The 24668-nt window shown below is 31.2% G+C and overlaps 2 protein-coding genes across 2 annotated transcripts; one reads left to right on the top strand and one right to left on the bottom strand.

Moving 5' to 3' along the window:
- The first annotated feature begins 12452 nt into the window (after positions 1 to 12452).
- Positions 12453 to 14602, top strand: LOC120070162 (uncharacterized). Its single transcript, XM_039022016.2, has 3 exons — positions 12453 to 13335; positions 13437 to 13573; positions 13722 to 14602. The coding sequence occupies exons 1-3, from the start codon at positions 12710 to 12712 to the stop codon at positions 14315 to 14317; spliced, it is 1359 nt and encodes a 452-aa protein (XP_038877944.1). The 5' UTR covers positions 12453 to 12709; the 3' UTR covers positions 14318 to 14602.
- Positions 14603 to 16689: 2087 nt separating this feature from the next.
- LOC120086491 (uncharacterized) lies at positions 16690 to 21283 on the bottom strand. The gene is made up of 2 exons (XM_039043206.2): positions 20899 to 21283; positions 16690 to 17023 (listed from the first exon to the last, which is right to left on the bottom strand). Exons 1-2 carry the CDS (start codon positions 21048 to 21050, stop codon positions 16948 to 16950), a joined length of 228 nt encoding a protein of 75 aa, XP_038899134.1. The 5' UTR covers positions 21051 to 21283; the 3' UTR covers positions 16690 to 16947.
- Positions 21284 to 24668: the final 3385 nt, after the last annotated feature.

Below are 24668 nucleotides of genomic sequence, written 5' to 3'. Positions count from 1 at the left end.
AATTACCCCACCACATCGCACTAAGATGGGTCCTTAAAAGAGATTAGAAATATATGTTGGATATGATTCCCCATCACTTATTAAATATCTTGAACCCTTGACGAGTGATTTATTTACTGCACAATTTGCTGATTATCATTTTAATGAGACAAATTTTCCAACATTAGGGGGAGGAATTAAGAAGTTGGAAAAAGAAATTACATGGAATGCATCGTTATTGTCTCATTTAGATCCCCGTACAGATCAATGTGAACTTGAAGTTCAGAAAATAATTCATTTACAAAATATAGTAAATCAATTTACAAATGAATTTTTAAATGCAAAGAAAATAACTAAGTCACATACTAGTTGTAAATGTTCCATAAAAAATTGATATCCCAGCATAACAGTTGCAAATATAGTAAATCATTTAGATCCCCGTACAGATCAATGTGAACTTGAAGTTCAGAAAATAATTCATTTACAAAATATAGTAAATCAATTTACAAATAAATTTTTAAATGCAAAGAAAATAACTAAGTCACATATACCCGTTGTAAATGTTCCATAAAAAATTGATATCCCAGCATAACAAGTTGTCACTAATGAGTCTGGAACACGCCGGAAGCGTTGTAAATCAATGGGTTCCAAAGATAAAAATCATCGAAAACAAAAAATAATTAATAGTGAAAAGGACTTGGTTGAGAATGTTAATACCCATAAAGAAATATTCAACATGACTAATGAGAAATGTGAAATACCTAAAGATAATAATGAGATTTCAATAAACTATATCATGACAGAAAAAAGATGGAATCGAACTAATGTAATTATTGACAACATTTTTGCGTATAATGCTGCTCTTGATATTATATCTAAAAATGAGGATCTTGAACCAAAATCTGTTGAAGAATGTCGATATAGAAAAGATTGGCTTTGGTGGAAAGAAGCAATTAAGGTAGAAAAGATTGGCTTTAGTGGAAAGAAGCAATCGAGGCAGAATTAAACTCACTTTCAAAATGTCAGGTTTTTGGACATGTAGTCTGAACACTGGAAGGTGTTAAACCTGTGGGATACAAATGGGTATTTGTGAGGAAAAGAAATGAAAATAATGAGGTCATAAAATATAAAGCAAGACTAGTTACACAAGGTTTTTCACAAAGACTGATATTAATTTTGAGGAGACATATTCTCCGATAGTAGATGCAATTGCATTAAGATATTTAATTGGCTTTATTCTGTATAAAAGTATGAGTATGCATCTTATGGATATAGTCACAACATATTTATATGAATCTCTTAATAATTATATTTATATGAGAATCCTAGGAGGATTTAAGGTACCTGAAACATATACATCAAATTCCTAAAAATGGTATTCAATAAAGTTACAGAGATCGCTATATGAATTGAAAAAATCAAGACGGATATGGTACAATCGCCTGAGTATCCATTGAAAAAAGGATATCAAAATAAGTCAATATGTCCACGTGTTTTTATTAAGAAATCACAATCAGGATTTGCAATTATAACTATATATGTTCATGACTTGAATATAATTGGAACTTCTAAAGAGCTTTCTAAGGCAATAGAATATCTTAAGAAAGAAATTTGAGATGAAAGATCTCGAAAAAACAAAATTTTGTCTTGATTTGCAAATTGAGCATTTAGCAGATTAAATATTTATTCATCAGTCAACTTATACAGGAAAAGTTTTGAAAAGATTTTATATAGACAAAGCACATGTGACTCCCTCACCATTACTAAGGATACTTAAGATATAGGAAGTAGCTTGGAGTGCAAGTGAAGGGGGAATTTTGCTAAGACTATGCGTTAGAAAGGTTGATTAAGTATAGTAGTAAAATTGGCTAAGTACAAAGTCGACATGCGTTGGTATTAGGAAGCTTGGATGCATGGGGCTTTGTGTGTGGAGCGGCCAAGACTTATAAAGAATGTGTAAGATTATGTTGAACCCAAGGATAAACTAGGTGTTGAAGTGGAGGAATGAAGGCATGGGTTAAACTTCCTAGATGTGTTGATGTGAGGCCAAGCCATGAGATGTAAATGTGTGACATTAGGAAGCGATGGTCTTTGGCTTTAAAGGTTAGGCGAACATCAATGTCTTGTTGGCTAAGTGGTGGACGCATGTTGGTCGTGCGTTGGCATGAGGCGCTAGCCAAGTGTTGGCGTGACAAGGGTTGCTCATGCATTGGGATGACAAGAGGTTGTGTGATCGAGCAACGAGGAAATGCCATCAAGCAACAAGGATGGGCCAGGCATGAGCAAGGACGCATTTGGTTGCACGCGAGCATGGGCACTAGGCGTTAGGGCATTGTACGAGGGCAATTGCATAGTTGCTTGACGGGCTGCACGATGGCACTGGATGATAGCGCTAGACGATAAGCGATGAGTTATAGATGATGAGGGCAAAGCTAAACGATTTGAGGCTGGGCGTGCGTATTGTCCAATGTGCGGCGATGAGCACAAGGCACTAATGCACGCTAGAGCTATGCGATGGAGTGAGGCAGCATGCGTTGAGGTATGCGACGATGGCATGCGATGCGCGTTGGGACTACACGATGAAGCAAGACGATAGGCACTGAAGCTATGCGATGAGCATGACAAGGCTGTGCGATGCTCATGCGATGGCAAGGCTTGAAGGACCATGCATCGAAGGTGCTTTGCAATGGTTTATAAGCTATGCGCCAATCATAAGGTTGGGTAAGGGAAGGAGAATGCAGTCATCTGGACTAAGCATTGGCCTTGGGAAGCTAGTTGAACGCATATGACTAGGCAAGACATGACAAACATGTTGGGCATATGGAGTTGTTGGCTAAGAGTTATGGCTAAGATTGGTTATGCGTTGAAGGGCCTAATCATGTGTTAACCAGGCTTAGCCATGCGGTGATGATACACTATGCGCTGAGACTGATTATGCACTAAGGATACTCGAGGTTAGAAGGGGCATGTGGGCACATAGGACAAGGTTAATATAATTAGCATGAGATAAGGGACATGCGGTGATCTTGATGAACACATGTGCCAAAGTAAATTATGGGAAAGGACATGCGGTCATGAAGAGCCTACGTTGTGCCAAAAGTAAATATAATGTAAATTTACAAATTTACATTATATTTGTAAATTTAAATATAATGTAATTTATATTTAAATTTACAAGTAGATTTCCATTTTTATAAAAATGGAAATCTACTTTTATGTTGTTTTTTTTTTTTTTTTTTTTTTGGTTATATTTACAAATCTACTAAATTTGTAAACTTAAGGAGTTTTTTTTTTTTTTTTTTTTTTTCTATTCTTGCAAGTGCCCCTAAATTTTGTGTGTGGCAATAATTCTTATGTTTAAAAAATTTGTTACTTTTTCAAAAGGAGACATTAATATTACTATTATCATTATTGACAAATCATAGAATGAGGATCAAACTTTGAAGTTGACAATACATACTTGATTTTAGTTAAGTTATATTCATTTTGACTTTCAAAATGAGACTTCTAAATGGACTATACGATCCAATTTTTCACATTTTTTATAGGATAATTCCAATGGGTAATACTTATGGATTAATAATTAAGTGTATAGTAACATTATTAAAGAACTACAAATATAGTCAAATCTATCAATAATAAACTCTTATCACCAATAGACTCTGAGAGCTAAATCCAAATTGTATAATATTTGTAAATTCTTCATCATAATACTATATCTACTTAACACTTTTGGATATGATTGCTATATTTGAAAATCACTCTATTTTCTATTTGTTTACTAAACCACCCAAGTCCAGAGGCACCAATATCATTGGTCAAAAATTCCAATTGGCTGCCCACCACTATATAGGGGAATTTTAATCCTTATCTATATATATAATTAAAAATCTTTGAATCACATTATCATTGTTTTTAATATTGTTGGTTTGAAAAAGGCACCTTAATACTTATTATGTTCTGTTTAGAGAAAAGATTTTGAAAAGATGAAGATAATGTAAGAAACGAGTGTACTTTATGAAATGGGTTTAGCAAACCGCTGAGAAATCAAGAGAGTTTTTGTTAAATAATTAGAATCCACTAAGACACAACGAATAACAAGGTCAACTATTGGGCCTCATGTCGTCCATTTAAATATATTAGCAATATATCAAAAATATCATTGATAATATAGTCCATATATTGAAGATACACACTTTTTAGAAAATATTAATCATAAACTAGATCGATTTTATATTGAACTAAATTGATCATGTTTGATTGTAAACTAGACTACTAATTCACTTGATTGTAAACTCTTGAACTAAATATTCAATTCATAATCAGTTTTTGGTTTTCACTATTATTTATTATTTCATTACAATCTTTTTGTAATTATTTGTGATATCCATGATTTTTTCCATAATATCCATCAACATATTCGTAAATACTCATATTTTCGTCCTTCACTTCACCTAACTTTTCTCCTCCCTGAAGTTTAAACTTTAAACTTTAATATATCTTTTAACTTTAGATTCTATTTTTTATAAAAAAAAAAAATAAATAAATAAAAAAAAAAATCCATGTCTAATATTCTCCCTCAAGATTTAAATCCAAAAAATGACTTTATCAATTTTTCTAATATTTATATGTTTTTTTTCTTAATCATATTTACTTATTTTTACAAAAAATTAAAGAAAAAAAATAGACTTTCATCCAAAAACTATATTAAATATTTTAAATTTCAAATATTTTTGCACCGTTGTTTTATCTCTCCTAGAACTAGGAGTGGAGAGAAAGAATTATGGGTTTGAGAATCAACCATCGATAAGAAGCTTATTCAACAATCAGAGTCAGTTGTTACTTGCTTCGATAGTGTCCATTAAAGAATTTCGATTCGAGGGCTTACATAGAGGTATCACACTTGCTTTGCTTTGCGTAGGTTTCGTTGTTTTTTATAGGAGTGTTCAAAAGATTTGATGATCCAAAAAATTCGATTAATCCAATCCAATGTTTAGATTGGGTTATAAACTCATCTGAATTGAGTTGAATTCAAATAAATGAAAATTTTTAGAAAAATTAGAAGAAATAGCAAAATCAGGGTGTCTTTTGATTTTTGTCAAAAAAATGGAAATAATAAGATTTTTGACAAAAGCGTGTCGTACACATGACATATATTTTTTTAATCCCCAAATTTTCCCTGGTAATAAGATTTTCGAGTATTGTGTAATTGTTGTACCGTGTATAAATTCTCGATAGAAATACAGTGTAAATGGAATTGCCTGTTATAAGATCGTGTATCGGTTCTCAATAGAAATATAATGTAAATGGAATTGTCGGCTATGAGACCTCAACCTAACGGATTCAAGAGATAAAGATAGCTGAATTTTCCTCTAGTTTAAAATTTGAATTGACGGTTTCATATCTATTTGATTTGATTTAACCACTTTTCGAAGATATTAGAATTAATCAATCTTTAATTTGTTTATCACTAATTTGATTTTAATTTATAATATATCTTTAGATTTTACATTATTTTATTGATTTTTTTATTATTTTAAATTCGAAATATCTTTTTTATCCTTATTAGGATTTTACTTAATATTTTGTACATATTATTTTATAACAAACTATATATTTCATTTAAATTTTATTATTATTTTTTGTAATTTTTTAATCACCTTTTATTCATTATCATCTTATTATGTTGTTATACGATTAATTTGTCTTTTTGACAAACAAATAGATATTCACTTTTGTAGTTTTGCTATTTTTGCTATGCCTCTACAACGAGTTAGGTTTCTTTAGTAGGTTTTGTGGTTAATGGGATTATAAATACAGTGTAATTATTGAAGGTTAAATGAAAATAAAGTTTTAAATACAGCGTAATTGTAAATAAACAAACATCCTTCCTGATTTTTCTCTCTAAATTATATTCGAATTTATATTTTTTTTTTATCAAATTAGATTTTATTTAACTATTTATCGAATTAATCACAATAAACAAAAACTTCCTGATTTTTCTCTTCCATTTATATTTGAATTTATTTTTTATTATCAAATTTTATTTTATCTAATTAACTTTCTACTTGTTTAAATGTTTGTTACAAATTCAATTGTATCTAAATATTTTTTTCATTATTTTATACATTTTTTTATCAAATTAATTTGATTTTTTTTTTCATATTTTCGATGTTTTCAATTTTTCATATAGAAACACGTAAAAATGACTTGTTGTACTTAAAAAGAAACATATAAATGAGAATTGAATTTTAAATGTTTGAAACATGTGTATATATATATTGTTCAATTTATTTTTAATATTATTATTAATATTGTTATTAATATTATCATGATCATCATTATTATTATTAAAATAAGATTAAAAAATCCTAAATCTCACATCCTTCATCTTCTTCATTTAGTCGCCCCAAAATCTTTTTTTCTCATTATCAATCTCAGCAACCTTTCTTTTATTTCATCATCTTGGCTAGCTTTTGGCGACCACCCTTGCTAGGTTGCTGATCTTTTTTGCTCTCACACATGTTTCCTGCTTTTGTTTCTACTTTGAACACCATTTTCAACAATGTCATTCTGGGATTGATAGTGTTTAAAGTTGACTTTCAAGATCCTATGAGAAAAATTGTTACATGGAATGAAGACGATGAAACTCCCTACAACTAATTTGGTATCAAACGCAATCATATTTCCAATAGTCACGTCGTTCTGAAGTTGCAATTTCTTCAAACATTCACTTGCCAATAATAACTTCACTAGTACTATCAACTTTGGTCTTTCTCACCTTGAAGGAAATCCATCGTTGTGGACATCATACACACATTCTATAGACAGCTGAAAGTGTTAAAGATCATACTGGATGATTTTAAATTTTTACTTTTGAATTGTTTAGATACTATGTATTTATGGTTCTAGAATGTTTAGGTAGAGTGTATTTGTAGTATTCGAGTTGTTTTTTAAGCGGTGTATCTTTGCATTCTCGTTTGTACTTAATTTTTTTTTGTTTGTTTTAGGGTAGTCTTGTCATTTAAATTAGTATTTTCTATTATATAAATTCATTTTGCTATTTTTATAATTTTTAAACATTTTTACCATTCTGTCAGGAAACTTTAAAATTTGTTATTTCTTTTGTCAGTCCAAAATTTTATGGATTTGATTGATTCATGGGTCCACTAAAATAACCCAACTCAACCGAACCAATATGAACTTATAATACAATTATGTATACAAATATTTATTTATAATTTTTTTTAGATAATTTGTTCTTTAACAACTCTAAAAAATAATTTATAGCACTCGGTAAAAAAAAAGATTATAATATAAATTAAGATCGATTTCTTAATCTTATTATTAAAGTTCAAAAATACTTTTGGTCCCTGAACTTTCATGAAAGTAACAATTTCGTTCTTGAACTTTTTGTTTCCAATGATTTAATCCCTGTATTTTCAATTTTGTAACAATTTAGTCTCATAACTTTAGTTGTAAGAATTTAGTTCATATACATGTAAGAATTTAGTTCATATACTTTTGAAATTGTAACAATTTAGTCCCTAATGTAAAAAAATTAATCTAAATTAGATGTCAATTTTTAAAACTTTATGTTGTAAACTCCGTATTTTGTAAAAATATTGAGTTTCTAATTAGTTTAACGGTTTATTTATGCATGAAATCTCATTAAACCTTAACATTAAATTTTATAATAGGGACTAAAAATCGTTACAAATTTTAAAGTTAAAGGACTAGATTGTTACATAGTAATGTTCAATGACTAAATTGTTACAAAATCGAAAGTATAGAGACTAAATCATTACAAACTAAAGTTCAGGGACTAAATTGTTACTTATACAAAAGTTTAGAGACTAAAAGTGGTTTTTAACCTATTTACAATAAATTTTTATATATTAACATTTTATTTATTTTTAAAATAAAATTTTAAATAAATGACTCAAACAACTAGAACCAACCCAACCCATACATTTCGTGGTTGGGTTGGGTTGAGTTCATAATTTAATAAGATTATTTCGGTTGAATAAATTTACAATTCGAACAATTGGATTATATCTAAAAAGTGTTTCAACTTAATCAAACCTAACTCACGAACATCCTTAATTTTTAGAATTATAATGTATACTCTCTAGATGAGGATGAAAAGCTTGGAGAGTGAAAAGATGATAGTATATTTGAAGAGTGGAAGTCTTAAGAAGTTTGTTTTGACTGTTCCTTTGAGTGTCATTGCTTATTTCAATCAAAGTAGAAGTCTAGTGTAAAACTAAGGTCCTGTTTGATAATTATTATGTTTTCTGCTTTTGTTTTTTGAAAATTAAGTTTATGGAGATTATAGTATATTTATGTGGCTTAGTCTCAAAGGACTAATATATTTTGAATACAAGGTATTTGTTTATATTTTACTATGCACAATTTGGTGGAGAAGTGAGTTCAAGTTCAAGATCTGAAAATATTCAAATTTTGATTAATAGTTAATAGAATCTTGATAGTCATGTTTTGAATTATAAATTTTGATTAATGAGCTTTTGGTGTGCATGGGTATTTTTATCCTTTAATTAGTAATTAAATCATAAAAAATAAAGTTCAATATTTTCCTAATTTTGAAACATTTTTGTTATTTTTCGAAATGAATTTTTAAAATTTATTATTTCTTTTGTCAATCCTAATGAGCAAAGTATGCACTAGTCCACTATTCAAACCTTCATATTCTCCTATTTTGTGTACAAAAAACTACATATATATGAAATCTACTTTCTGATATAAAACAATATTTTTATTTCATGACAACATTACCATAGCTCATGCCTTAATTACAATCATAGATCATAAGCTTGCATTATTTTATCGAGGGACACTAGCTTTCACTTATTCAATCGTTCCTAGTCAATTCTCAAATGTCGTAACTCATCACAACATTTATCCTCATCTAGGCATACACATTACAAGTTTATATAAAAAGATCTATACTATCGACCTTGAAATTTGTGTTTCAATTCTCTCTCACACTGCATATTGTAAATAAAAAAAATATAAATAAAAAAGCTTTTTTTTTCTCTACTTGTTTACTATTCAAAAAAATAACTTTAAAAAGTACTCTGCTTTTTATTGTTTTATAACTTTTAAATTTTATTTTGATTAACTAACTAAACTTTTAATAAAATTTTGAACTCAAAAGTAACTTTAAACTCACCTTTTAAAGTCTAGACTTAAGTGAGTTTAATTCAAATTACTACAAGATTGAAATTTAACCGTCGACTTTTTGAAGAAAAAAAAAAGTATCAACTCTCCAATAAAATAACAACTTATGCTTGAAATATGGGCAAATCAATCAAACCAATAAATCAAAATCCAAGAGAAGTTTTATTATTTTATTATGTCCTTATAATCGTGTTACTCAAGTTGCTATGAATGGACATTATTTTTTTAATGCGTCACATAATTTCTAAAAAGAATAGCAATATTATATATATATATATATACAAAATGGTATAAGAGCCAAAAATATTTTTGAAAAAATGTAGCCAAGTAGACATAGGTCTGACCTATGCTCGATTTTGTAAATTGATCCAACTTAATTTCATGTAAAGCTTGGTTCTATTATAATTCGTGAATTCTTGAAAAATGTTTACAATTTTTTATTTTTTTTTTACAATTAGGGCTGGATTACCATAATTTAAACGAAAGGTAGAAATGGTAATTCTTTTAAGATAGAAATTTAGGGTGAAATTTGATATAATTCTACACAAGTTTTATGAATTAAAATGGTTTTTTTTAAAAAAAAAAAATTATAGTCAGAGTGAAAAAGAAAATTGAGAACTGGATATAGTTAACTTTGTTGGACATTTATATAAATGGATTTCTTTTAAATATATGAAAAAAAGAATAAAACTATCTACAAATAAATAAAAATATCGTCAATATTGATATACTACTATCATCTATCACTAATAAATATTGAAAGATATTGATAAATATCGACTATGACATTTTATTATATTTAAAAATATTTTTCAAAAGTTTTATCATTTAAAATATTTGTGTTTATATAATTCACATAGATTTAGAAAACTGATGCCGAAGGAACTTCCCAAACATGGGAATAAGCATCATTTCTTTTTCAGGCATAAGCATCTCTTGAATATAATAATCCATTCTCTTGAGAACCCTTTTTTTTTTTCCTCTTTTCTTCCTTTTCTTTGTGTGTTTTTTTAAATTTATATATTTATTATGATTATTATTATTATTTGTAAATGTAATATATACTTTATATATTCACTAAAGTTAGTAGTCACGAAATTTTTACGTGGCAAGCTTATTATAAGTATGTTCTAAATTAATGAAGTTAAGAGGAGGTATTTTTAAAATATCATTTTTATCCTTATATTTGAGACGTATTTAATTTTAATCCATGTGTTTTCAAACGTCCAATTTTAATTTATGTATTATCAACAAATCTTAAATTTAAATTCTTTTACTAGTTTATTGTTGATATTTTTCAAAAAAATTTATTATCTATAAGCATTTTTATATAAGTTTTGTAAACATATTCACTTATATTATTTTTTTATTTAAAAATTATTATTCATTTAACAAATTTCAACAAAAATTAATTTAGAGGAACTAAATTTAAGATTTATTGAAAACAGAAGTACTCAAATTCAACATTCAAAACTATAATGCCTAAAACTTGAACATACTCCAAACTATGAAAAAAAAAGTTGTATTTCAAATTTATTTATTTTTTAGAATATTTAATACATGTGAGAGAAAATATTTGGAAGAGATGGCTTCTTAGATGATGTAGAAATGTTATGAGGTATTTGGCTCACCAACATGAGTTGAGTTGGTATAATATGCCAACTCAATATTTGGCCCACCAACTTTAAATGTTGGGGGATTGAGTTGCTATATTTTACCAACTCACCTTAACTTACTACTCTTTTTTTTAATGGCTCTACCCATTGGCCACTGTTGGCTTATCATTGCCACACTCAGGGAACAAACTCCCGACTCCGACAACCACCTTCGATGAAAACTTCGACGACCAATTCTAAGTTCCGGCAACCACCTCCAACGACCAATTCTAGGCTCCGAAAACTACCTTCGACGATAAACTTTGACGACTAACTCCAATAGCACCTTTATGAGACAAACTTTAGACTTCGACAACCACCTCCAATTATAAACTCAAGCGAAAGTCATATTCGATAATCAACTTTGACAACTACTTTCAACTATTATAAGATTGATACTGTTAAAGTATACTGTAGAATTGTTGTTTATATAATTAATAATATTTTTCTATATTAACTGCAATATTGATACATAGAAATTTGTAAAATATATTTTTATCTAATTGAATTAACATATCAAATGAGTGTTAATAATATTTAGAAAAGTATGTATGTAGTTGAATAATAAGTAACACAAAAAAAAAACACATAAAATAGAGATTTTTTTGGAACAATTATGTCAAGAAATAGCGAACATTGTGACATTCCATTGGCTGCTAAGATGATGAAGGAGATTCAATTAAAATGGTTCATGATAGAGTAAAAATACTGAGCAACAACGGAAAAAATAAAAAATGATGAAATTCATGGAGAAAAATTAGGAATAAAAAGTTTTGACTTCTCTTTGATTTCCCATTTTATTTAACTATATTCAAATAAGAAATGTAGTGGGTTAATGGTTGTTTATTACCCAAAAATTAAAGAAAGAAAGAAAGAAAAACTTTAAAAATTAAAAGAACAAAAATTGTGATCCATATTTTATTCAACAGAAAGATCAGTAGAAATATTAAATAAAAAGATTCAAAACAAAAATAGTCATCATAAATCAGATTATTTAGAGTTCAAAATACTACACCAAATACCCTACACATATGAACTCAACTTTGCACTCCAAATATAGATATATAAACTCTATAGATATATGAACTTTACAGACATATAAACTTCAGACATCAAATCTTAACTCCACGCTCCAAATAGTTTCTATATGTCAAACTATGTTCATGTTGGCTAGTAATAAAAAATTGTTAGACACAGAATTGGAAAGTTGGGTGCTTACCAAATTAAAAAAAAAAAAAGAAAAACAGAAACAACCTCAAGAATACATTGACTTATAACCATTTAGTTTTTATACTTAATTAAATTGTTACAAATGTTAGGATACAAACACTAAATTTATGGCACTAGAGAATGCTGAAAAATTAAGAACTAAAACATAATTTATTTTTAAAGTATTTCCTAAAGTGGAAGAAAGATTATCAAAAGATAGATGAGAAGACCAACTAATTTCAGTGTCTTATATTGTCATTCTGTTTTTCTCTTTGCTCAAGGATACTTTTACCTTTAAATTGTTAATGCTGTCATGACCATGAGCCAATTTTCTTTTGTGTTTTCCCCTATTTCTCTCTCTTCATTAGTCATTATTAATATTGCAACCAACTTGGGCATTGATGTGAAGGGAATGGTAAAGATGGTAGCTTTCTAAAATCAAATTCTAAACCCATTTTCTTGGAAGTTTGTGTTTGTCATGTTGTGGCAAAATGGGAACTTCACAAAGCTTTCCACTATTAATTCACTCTCTCTCCCACTTTCTCTCTCTTCAATTTAGAGAAAGAGATGAGAAAACAAAACTACTCCCTTGAGGGCTCAAAATTCATTTGGGTTTGTTTCTTTTGTTTACTCTTTAATCAAAGAGGGAATAGGGAAATGAAAAAATGCTTTGGGTCTTGGGATTTCATATTCCTAATTCCTTAAGCTTTCCATCAATTTTTCCATCTTCTAGTACTAGTACTACACACCCAAACCAGTGTCCTGTCTCTCTTATAACATCCAATCATTCTCTATCCTTGACTGTATTTTCTTTTTTGTTTTGTTTTTGTTTTTGTTTTTTGTTTTTTGTTTTTTTTTTTAAATTTAATTTAAAAGGTGAAAAGACCCATTTGAAGACTTGGGCATGTTCAATTGGAGAGAAAAAGAAGAAGAAGAATCAGAAGAAGAAGCCACAAATCCAGCAAGTCTTGTTTATGGATTGGGGTTGGGGAAAATTTTCTGGGGAACCCATTTTCCCAGAAAACAAACAGAACCCACCCTCAAGTTTCTCTGACTCGATTGGCTCCAACAAGGGTTCGAGCCAAGAAAGTTCTTCCTCTCATGGATCCTCTAAAAGGATTCGTTTACTCCATGGAAGCCAAAACCAGACGTGTTTGGTTGATGGTTGTGACACTGACCTCACCAATTGCAAGGATTATCATCGACGCCATAGGGTCTGCGATTCCCACTCCAAAACCCCTGTTGTGTTGGTAAGAGGAGAGGAGAAGCGATTCTGTCAACAGTGTAGCAGGTAAAAACAACAAAAAACAATTGATGGGTTTTGTTTGTTTTGTTGGGATTTTGCCTCGAAATGTATGGTTTCTTGATTGTTCTTGAGTAAAAGTATTGTAGATTCCATTCGCTTGGTGAGTTTGATGAGGTGAAGAGGAGCTGTAGGAAGCGGCTTGATGGGCATAATCGGCGTAGGAGGAAGCCTCAGCCTGAATCATTGTTTATGAGTTCAACGGATTTTCTGTCAAATTGTAAAGGTTAGTGGTGATTTTGTTTTGCAATATACCGTAGAAAAATGTGTTGATGGATGTGGTTGTTTGGAGGGGGAAAAAGGAAAAGAAAAAAGAAATGGTTCATGCTTGTTGTTGTGGTTGTAAAATTGGGTTATCCTCCTCAAATCCATAGGTCCAATTGTGCTGCAGTTCAGTGATCAACAGATTCATCATGTGCCTGATGAACTTGGTAGGAGTTTATGGCCTGTAAGAACTGAAGGTGAAGAGAAATCTTCAATGGTTCCACCAAATTCCTCTGCTTACTTCAGTTATGGAAGAGGAGACAACAAACAGTTGCCTTTTTTCCTGCACAAAAATGGCACAAGGCAAGGCAAGCAAATGGTTTCTTCTCAGTTGTCTTTCAATCAGCAACTTCCTGATGTAATCTCTCAGGGGAGTGAGATGGGCAACCAGAAACCAGTGCCCACTGATACTTCACTCGAGGATTCAGGTTGTGCTCTCTATCTTCTGTCATCGCACCAGGTGCAAGCTCATCCAGATGCTGGCTTGAGCACTTTGGTTCAGTCCCATCTGAGTGTTCCAATCCAAACTCACGAGACTGAGCTGGATTTCAGCAGTCCAAGTGATTTCTCTGGCTCCTTTGGCTCCAAGGACAAGCCTGTTTGCAAAACTAACCTTCATAGTGAGTCAGTTCTTGAAATGGAGGAAGAATCTGATGGCTTGTTCCGAAGGGAGGCTCCACACAAGTTTCCCATTTATTGGGAGTAGTTTGCTTCAGTGAACTTGTTTGTTTTTTTGTGGCTTTAGTCAAAGACTTCTTTTGAATTTGAACATCTGTGTTCTGTGATTGTAGACAGCGAATGTATTTTGCTGGTTTATTTTGAGTTTCCATAACTGCTTTGACATTATCATTTACACTAGGAGTCTCTCCGCATTGTTAGCACGTTACAATATCTTCGTGCCATTTTGGTAACAAACGGCGAGGGATCCTGGTGATGATTGTTTTTCTGTTTGGCTTCTAGACTTGTTTCTTGGATCATGTTTTCTTTGCAAGTTCCTGTGTTCTTACACATCCTTGATCATGTTGAGTTTTGATGCTGGATTTTTATATTTTGAGATAAATGTTACTTTAATCTAGTCTAGTCTATGAGACTTCATAACTGGTTTTACTTATTAGTCTGTTGTCTCAAAGTATCCCATTTTAATGCTTGAATTTCTCAAAATATTTCATCATTCTACTGACAAAGTTATCAAGTATTGCATGAAGAACTGCTGATTAGTTACCCCCTTCTTCCTCTTAGGAGAAGTTAGCTCAGTACTTAAGCAACATTAGTAGCAGCACATGCTAGAAGTAAAACCAACAATCCCCTTTTATAGAAAGTATTTAAAAATAAATGTTTGAAACTACTTTGACCTCAAAATATTTCTGTCCCTTCATTTGTTTTGTTCGTTGTATAGTACCAAGGGATCATTCATTAAATTGTTGTCTTGGTCATTTCAAATTAATAGATTTCTTGAAATACTCCTAGGATGAGAAGTAGGTCCCTTGTTTTTTGTGGGAATTCTTCAAACCTTGGTTCTCTCAATAGAGTAGTCTACACAGCACAAGACGTGGAGATCCATTGATCAGTATGAATATTGAGAGTGCATGGTTGATTGTTGCACCCTTGTCTTGGAGGTTCTTCAATGGACGAGGGACTTTCTATTGTAACCTTTTCTAGTGTTTGTGAAAAAGTGACTAATCCTTTTTTATTCAGTCAGAAGCTGGTCCAAAGAACGAGAGTGAACTTCCTTAGATTTGTTCGATTCCTATGAGATGGACATGTGGATTACCTCATTTTCTTTACGGTATGTAACGTGCTCGCGTATACTAGAATGTCCCAGATGTCCTCTTCAAATATGATTTTTTTAGATTTTTATGTTGAGGACATTTTTGTCCTCTTTTTTTTTTTTTTTTTTGCCCTTTATTTTTTATATGCAATTACTTATGTTTATGTTTTTCATTTACATATAAAATAAACTCTATTTAAATTGTATAATACATAGCTCAGTTTGTTTTCCATAGAAATCTAAAGTGAAATCTTCCATTTATTATACTTTTCCAATAATGACCATCCAATATTTAAAAAAATTATTATAATGACAAATTGATATCAATTCTCTAAAGTTCTTTACTATGATAATCTACAAGTATAATACACTAGAATAAATACTATATAATTGTCTTCTTTTAAAAAAAGTTAAAAATGTTCAAATCTAAATAAAAATTTATCAAATTAAAGTATGTATTTTCCACTTGAAAATACAGGAAGCATGTAATGCAAGAGAAGTATGTGGCTATTCAGGGGAGTCATTATTTGGGAGATGACAACATGAGGAATTTGGTAGGTTGGGAGTATTTATCCAAAAGTAAATCCCTTTTAATGGAAAAAAGGAAAGAGAGAGAGATAAGAATAGGGAAAATGGGCCCCTACCCTAAGCTCCTACAATAATAAAGAAACAAATATTTCTTTTCAATCCAATCGTGGCACTAAAATAAACCATATATGGTAAGGCACAGACACAGCCCTAGCCAATAAATAAATATCCAGTCAACATTCCCATCAACCAGCCGAACAGTTCTATCCATAGAGACCAAAATTACTGGAAGGATAAAAGAGAATCATTTATAAAATCTCAAATATCAAAATGATATCTACTTTTACTTTATTCTATTACATGTGATGTATGAAAACATCAGAAATCTTTGTAACCTGATATATACAGAACATAATGCAACAAAGAGGGACTGTATCAATACATGGCTGAGGCTGACCTCAAATAATGATACCAAATATGGAATTCAGTAGGGAAATAAATTTGCACAATTTCTAAACACTGATTTTTGACAGGAAACAATCTCTCCACAAGGCAGACATAATTATAATCAAAATGAAGTCAACCTAAATGCTATAAAGTGAGACAGCAATTATCCTTGCACTGGGGGGGGTGGCAGTCCAGCACCTCTAATTATTATAGGCCACTGAATAAATTAGTTTTAATAACTAACTACAATCCGCCGTGTAAATGAGAACAGATCTCCCTTTCAGTGCAGATCTTGAGTTGTCTTACAAGTCAAGAATAACAGAAAGACATAGGTATTAGGCAAGCCATTTAACTCAATCATATAAAAACGTAAGGATGTAGAGATATCTTATTTAACAGACTAGGGTTTCTATGTAACGAGAAATCATGTTATTTTTCATCTTGGCCGAAGGGATCAGATACTAAACTGGGATGAAAAGGAACACTGAAAAGTAACAGAGACTTTTTGTAGTGAAGTGGACAACAAAATTTGGCTGGGTGGGGAGAGATTGATTCAATAACAGGTTTACATTGCTAAATGACCAATATTGACATTAGTGCTTGTCATCTTTGGGAATGTCTTTCTGAGAAGTCTTGGCTTCCAGCTCCTTGGTTGCTTTCTCCACAGTCCTGAAAGAACAACAGCACAATCGTATTTACATTACAAAAGTATGGCCTACAAAAGGAGCACCAGACTGTTGCATTCACATTTTTTTTTTCTGGGAAGAAGAAGAAGAAAAATGGACATCTTAAAGACACAGGTTCTATGAAAATTGCCATAACCCACAAGCTTGATATTTCTTCTTCTATTACTTTTTATTTATGTATCTATCATATTCTTCACCCACCAACTCGAATGGGTTTTAACATTCTTCCGCCCAAACATAACTACACTGCATTAAACTTGCTAATATTATGCTATTGGATCTAATACCATAAAATAATAATAATAATAATAATAATTAATTAAAAAGCAAGGAAACAGAAATGAGATGCTAGAAGCTAGAGGCTCGGGAAGTATGCCAATAGGAGTCCAACTTCCCAGTCCGTAAAGTACTCCCAAGAAAGAAGGCTGAGAACTTTTAACTTTTTAAGTGAAAGTTAGTTGCGAGTAGGGAATAGGGACTAGTAGGACATTTTATAATAACACAGACAATAGAAAGGACAACTGAGAGGGGCGAGGACAGCCAACTAGTTAAACTTAGATGGAAGTGACTTGAGTGAGTACTACGAAAGGATGATTCCCAAAACTCTTGAAAGTCTAGGTAGCTTGTAATTTTCATCAAATAGCGATAAACTGATACAGTAAAAATTACATTTCCATTTAGGCTTTAGCTTTGGAGTTTCACTATTACTTTATTCTCATGTCCTTTACTTGTATTGTCATATGAGACATGAAATAAATTGGGGTCTAGCAACGGACTGAACACGAACTCCAACATAACAAATAAGTCTACACCAAAAGCATATTCCAGGAATCGATTTGGCATCCCCTTGTACACTTGACTTGATCGAGATTCAAGAGAAGCTAAGAAGCACAGACATGGACACGGACACGGACATGTGACACAGAAACGACACGACACCAACACGGCGACACGCCAATTTTTGAAAATGTAGGACACAGACACTATATAAGATCAAACCTAAAATACTTTAATTTTTTTTATTAATTGTTAACAATAATGTTTTTTAAAGATAATAAAGAAGAAGAAAGGAGAATTTAAAAGAAAAAAAGGCCAAGAACCCATTTAAAAGAGACCCACAATTGAAAGGAATTAATAAAGCCCAAAACCCCATTTAAGAGTAAAAACCCTAGCCCTTCTTCCCCGATTTTGCTCTCCCCCTTCCTCCTCGATTCTTCTCTCCCTTCATCGCTGCTGTCAAAGACGCCGATCTCTCTCCCTTCGCTGCCGCTCAGCTGGATCAATGTTGTAAACGCCAACCAACAACCACCTCTCTCCAAACGTTGTTGTTGATTTCATAGATTTTTGGCTTTTTTGGGAGTATGTGCCATTGACATGTCCGTGCATGTCCATCACGTGTCCAAAATTAAAAATAATAAGGGACACGGATTTTCGCATGCCAGACACGTGTCCGGAGCATTTCTGGACGTATCCGTGTCCAACACTGACACTAGCCATATATGAGGTGTCCGTGCATTATAGAAAAAAAGCATATCTCCTAACAACTATGAAGAGGAAAATTACTATAAAATAATAATATTAGAACGATGATAGACCTATCCAGTCAATCAATCAATCAAGTCCCTTCCTCTATCAGTTCTTTAACCTTCCAAGACCAAAAGCAGCTTTTCTTAGTATTCTAAAAGACGTAATTAATTTACAAGAAGAGAACCGACGGGAAGGAAATCATCGAAATGCAAAAAGGTGCCACTAAATTAAGGAACTGTAACCTTCATTTTTCAACTATATATTTACTCAGAAAATGAAACATTTCCTTCATTATCCATATTGCTATGATATTCTCCATCTTTCATGATCTCCACTTAAACAACCTTTACCAAGGGAAATATGATATTTATATATACATATTCTTTCCATTTCTAACCATCTGTGAAGGCTCATGGCCTTAACATCCCTATTGATCAATTTGACTATCAACCCTCCCCTCAAAGAAACATCTGTATCACCCCTTACCAGGACCCAGAGCTTTACTCCTATTCATGAAATGCTTATACTCTCCCTATTCCTCTCCTCATTATTGAAAACTTGATAGCAACTTTCCAACCATATTTTTTCTTTTTTTGAACAAGAGACAAACTTTTTCATTGATGAAATGAAGAGACTAATGTTCAATAGATACAGAACTCCATAGAGGAGAGAGAAAAGTAAATAATAGATAAAACATCAAGTAAAACACGAAACAATTCCATAACTAAAAATCACTTCAACAATGAACAAAATTCAAACTAATAAGGGAATTCAAAATCCAACCATAACTACCACAGCATCAATATAATTAACTTGAGCAGAGAAATCTTCATGTGCCTCTTTAAATTGACTACCCACAGCATCTACTCAAGACCTTTAACAAATTAAGAAATACCTATTGAATATTTGTAAATCCCAAGTCTATGCTCCAAGACGTGGAGCTTATCAGAGTGAAACAAAACATGAGGTTGGTTCTCCTCCTTGGCTCTACAAAGCGCACACCAGTTTGGGGGAAGGAGAAATGCTCTATCAGGACATCTTTTCTGTAATTCCTAATTGGTGGTGTTCGTGGCTTCAAAATCGCAAAGTCCATAAAGGAAACTTTAATCTTCTGTGGGCTCTCTCTATTTTAAACCAACCTTATTGGATTTCTCTTTAAAACCCCCTCTTTCTCTGTTAATTTTCTGAAACGTGACTAGTTGAGGAATATCCAGATGATTATAGAATCATACATAAATATCCTCTTTGTTCCTAGGTCTTTTCTAGCAACGCCATCATACTCGCTTCTTTGGAAAAGTATCATCTCATAGAAATTTTCGTGGAATTTACTTCTCATCCAAAAATCCTTCACAGTGAATGGATCTTATCTGCCAGCGCTGCCACATTTGAAATACTCCAAAACATACACCTTAGTAGCTGATTCTCTCCCATCTATCGTCACAAAAGGAAAACCTCGTATCATTTCCCACTAATAATTGTTAGGCCACAAGTCTAAGCGTGGAGATGTTCTTTCTGCCAGCAACTATTTTTCTTCATTTTTGTGCCCTCATCCAATTGAAACCAATTTCTCCTTTATTTAATGCTACAAATCCTCGACCTCTAGAAAGACCTTTAGCCAGGAGAACTTCATTTCATAATAACATTTCCAACTCCCCCTCAACACCACAGATGAAATGCTATATCTCACCTCACCAAATGATTTAATTTTTCCTTCATTCTTTCCATCCCCAAAAACTGTCTTGTATATTTGTCATTTGTCTATTCTACCAGATACTTTATTAAGCATGCGGGAAATAAATATATAAAACATGAAATCGTAAATGTGAAAAAGTCAGTGAATTGAAGTTGGTCTCTAATTTCCCCAAATATCTTTTAATCTTGGATGGGTCTCCAAATGGCCTCTCTCTTAGATTCCACTACAGCATGCCCCAAATATTTTATTTTTATTGGCCACTCGCTGAACAACCAAAACATCTTCCACCATAGTGATTCTCTTCCTTTACACTTTAATCCCAGAAAATTCAGATTTATACAAACATCCACATGGCTATACCCAAAGTGAGTTCGATACAGGTTTAATTTTGGTTAACCAACAATACACCCAGCAGTATAACGCAATTGCAATCCCAAACTGAGAAATTATACAAATCCAGACATGAATACTCCCATGGCCCGCGCACTAAATTCCTAAGGCAAATAATCGATTCCAACTAGAATCAATTGCTACGGTCTACCGATTCATTTCCAATAGCACTAATACACATGAACTTTAAAAGAAAGAAAAAAAAACGAACAAAACAAGAAAGAGAACTGAGAAGAAAGAGGAATTACTTGGAGGCAGAGGCAGATTCTTCTTCAAGCCACTGGCGGATGTGCTTGACGTTGCGCCTGAAGATTGAAGCCGATTGCTTCACATCGCTCCTCAAAAGAAGAACCACGGCGCTAACTCCGGCCACCGTCAAGATGAAATTCGTTAAAGCCATGTATTTGAATCCTTCAGCCTTCAATTGAGTTCAATACGAGCTTCCGCACGCCGGTTGGTCACTGGTGTTTCGAATGCAAATGCTAACCTGCTTCCATTGTTGGTTCCCGAGGCTGATTGAAGAAGACGATGATCGGCCTAATGGGCTTCCAAGGAATTGTGATTGTCCATTTGAAGCAATTTTCAAGGGCCCATCACAAGCCCAAACTCTAAAAAAAAAAAAAAAAAAAAAAACCCTAGAGTTTTTTCTTCTCTTTTTTCTCTCTCTAGTAAATGAAAATTAACATTACGATCGAGTGACATATGTGATATTATTTATAATATCATCCATCTAAATTAACATACCGAAGAATAGAATAAATAGATTTATGATGTTATGGTTGATGTTTTGATTATCTAGGAAAAAAAAAGTTTCAAAATGTCATATTCATTTCTACATTTTTTTATAAAAACATTTATATGTTTGGTTATATTTTTACCTAAATATTTTTATACATTAGCTTATTTGATTGGTAATTACTTAAAGTGTTTTTATTACTGTCAAATTACTATAAAAATAATATTATTAAACACTATGGTGTAATGAGTTCAAATTTATATTTTTTTGAAAGGAAGTTCAAATTTAACTTTTAAAACACTTTCACTAGATTTGTTAGAGCATATGATTGTCTAAGTTGATCATTAAAATTGGTCGACAGAGATGTGGTCATAGGTTGTTGACAATATTGGTTGTTGTAGGAGGTGGTCATCGTTGGAGTTAGTCGAGCGAAGTTGGTGGTCGCTAGAGTTGGGTTGTCGAATTTGGTCATCGAGATGGTTGTTGTCCGTAGTTGCGAGAGGTGGTCATCAACGATGATAATTTTCGAAGTTAGGCAATGGTGTTAGATCCAAATGATAGTTGTCACCAAAATTGGTAGTCGGAGGTGGCCAACAATGGGTGGCAAGTTGTCAGAAACCATGATGGAAGTGAGGGAGAGTAATACTGTGAGAGTATTTTGGTAATTTTCATATGCTATGAAAATCACAAAGATTAACCATTAAGCACTCAAAAACTTGTTATAAACATTCATTTCAAATGTTTTCCTCCAACCAACTTATTTTACAAACTGATTTTTTTTTTATAAAAAAAACAATTATTTTGAGTGATTGCCAAATGGCAAACACTCAAATTATTTTGGGAATAATATCTTATTAGTCCCTAAGTTTCGACTCTAATTTTTATTTGGTCCCGAAGTTTTAAAATGTTATACATTTAATTCTAAGTTTGAGTTTTTTTCAATTTTAGTCATTGGATTTCAAGATTTTACATTTTTAACTTCAATTTTTTATTAAATAATTTCAATTAATTAATTAAAAATAATATGAAGTAAAATTTTGTATTTAATTTTAAAAGTGATAGAAAGTAGTGAAACTTAATTAATTATAATTATTTTAACTATTTTTAATTTATTAATATAAATTAACTCTAAATAAGGAAAGTGAGTATTTAGTGAAAAATCGAGGTTAAAAATGTAAATCTTGAAGCTTAGGGATCAAATTGAAGCAAAACTCAAATGTTAAGGGTAAAATTGTAACATTTTGAAACATATGGACTAAATTGAAATTAAATTCAAAACTTAAGAACTAAATGTGTAACATTTTGAAATCCAATGACTAAATAAAAACTAAACTCAAAATTTAAGGATAAAAATGTAATTTTATTTTATTTTTTAAATGACTTTTTTTTAAAATATATATATTTCAAATGTTAAACAAACACATCATAATCTTCCATCGTTGTAATAGTAGCCATGATTTAGTATATCTAAGCTATTTAATTGTTTATTAAATCATGATAATCTTGGGTCCATTTGACTTTACATTAAGTAAGTTTGGTCTATTGAGAACCCTTGCAAGGCTATTGATCTAAAGTGATTGTAATTTTTTACTTTAGGGGCTGTTTGATAGGCCATCAGTGTTGAGTTAGATTGGTGGGCTTATTTATCGCTAGTTTAAAGAAAAACAGTGAGTTATAAACCCACTGTTTTACTTTACCCCTTTTCTCTTCTCGGTTCACACCCGTTTTTCCATTTGTTTTACTTACTCTCTCCCTTTTTCTATCTCTTTCTCGTCCCATCACGCATTTTCATTACTCACCTTTCTCTCTTCTTTTGTCATTTGATTTGTCTTCCTTCATCACTTCTCTTCTTTCTCCCTCTAACTCATATGATTGTATTCTCCTCAGACTTCATTCTATCAGACTTCATTCTATATTTGCAATTTTTTTTGTTAAACACTGCGTTTTACTTCTTCAGTTTTCTTTGTATGGTTATCTTTTTTAATCTAGAAGATATGAACAATTTTTTGGTAGATATAACTATTTTTTTGTAGATCTAATTATTTTTTTAGTAGATATGAACAATTTTTTTTTTGTCGATCTAACTTTTTTTAGATCTAAAATATTTTTGAATATCTAGTTTCTGACTTAAGATTTGTATGTTCTCGTATGGATTCTCTCATATACTAATTCACCCTTGCATGTTTGATTTTTCAATTGTTATTGACTTTATACTTCGTCAGATTTATTTCTGTTCTGATTTAGCTTCACGTCATTTTGGAATTGGAAAATGGAAAAGCAGGCACTTTTTTAAACCACCTACATAGGATTCTCTCCTAGAGGATAAAGGTAGAAAAATCTCGCACTCCATAATATATACCTATTCCCTCCCTTTGAATGGGACAATCATCCTTCTTTCTTACACATAAAGAAAAATATTAAATAAAATATGTTACATGTCAGAATTTTATTAGGCAATATCTTGAGATGCATGGAGATAGGCGCTACTAAGAGGGCACTCAAATTTTTTTCCTTTAAATATATGAATACACAATGAATAAATATAATATTCAATTTAATGGACTCCGCCTCATTTTTAAATATGTTCGATATAATTGATGATAAATAGGAGGGGGAAAAAAATTATATTCTACCATCTTATAAAAAAAAAAAAACATTTCAAATAAGAAAACTCCATAGATTATTATTATTTTTTTTTCCTATTAAAGTTAAGATAAGGACTAGGACGAATCAAGCGACACATAGAACTTGGATGGACAAAGTATTCAAAATTAAACTCACTATTTTAAGAAGATATGACATCATTTCATGCAAAGGTGCATGTCAATGATGAATCGACCAAATCTAATTGATTTGGTTGGTTGGTTGGGTTTAAGGTAAAAGAAAAAGAAAATCAATTTAAAATTTTTCTTAAATTTATAATTAAGTTTAATTTACCTTTTTTTTCCTTAACATTTTTAATTTTTATAAAAATTAAGATTAAATCATACACCGACTTAAAACTCTAATTTATACGCTAGTAAACATTTTATTTTCACTGTATGGGTGAGAGAACCGAAACATCTAACATTTTAATGTTATGTCTTTTTGTTGTCTTTGTTATTTATACGAAAAAAATCAAATACATTCTTGAGAGATGTATATATATATACACTAGAAAGACTTGGAGATAAAGATTTCATGTCTTGGTAGATAAGTTATATATGAATCATTTTGGTTTGAGAGATAATAATGAGATGGTAAAGAAATATAAAATTATACAAAATACTCAATTTGGATAGG

Source organism: Benincasa hispida, chromosome 1, assembly GCF_027475165.1.
Source record: "Benincasa hispida cultivar pf3 chromosome 1, pf3_genome.v1.1, whole genome shotgun sequence".
In the NCBI taxonomy this organism is placed as follows: domain Eukaryota; kingdom Viridiplantae; phylum Streptophyta; class Magnoliopsida; order Cucurbitales; family Cucurbitaceae; genus Benincasa; species Benincasa hispida.
This window is presented reverse-complemented; position numbering and strand designations above follow the sequence as displayed.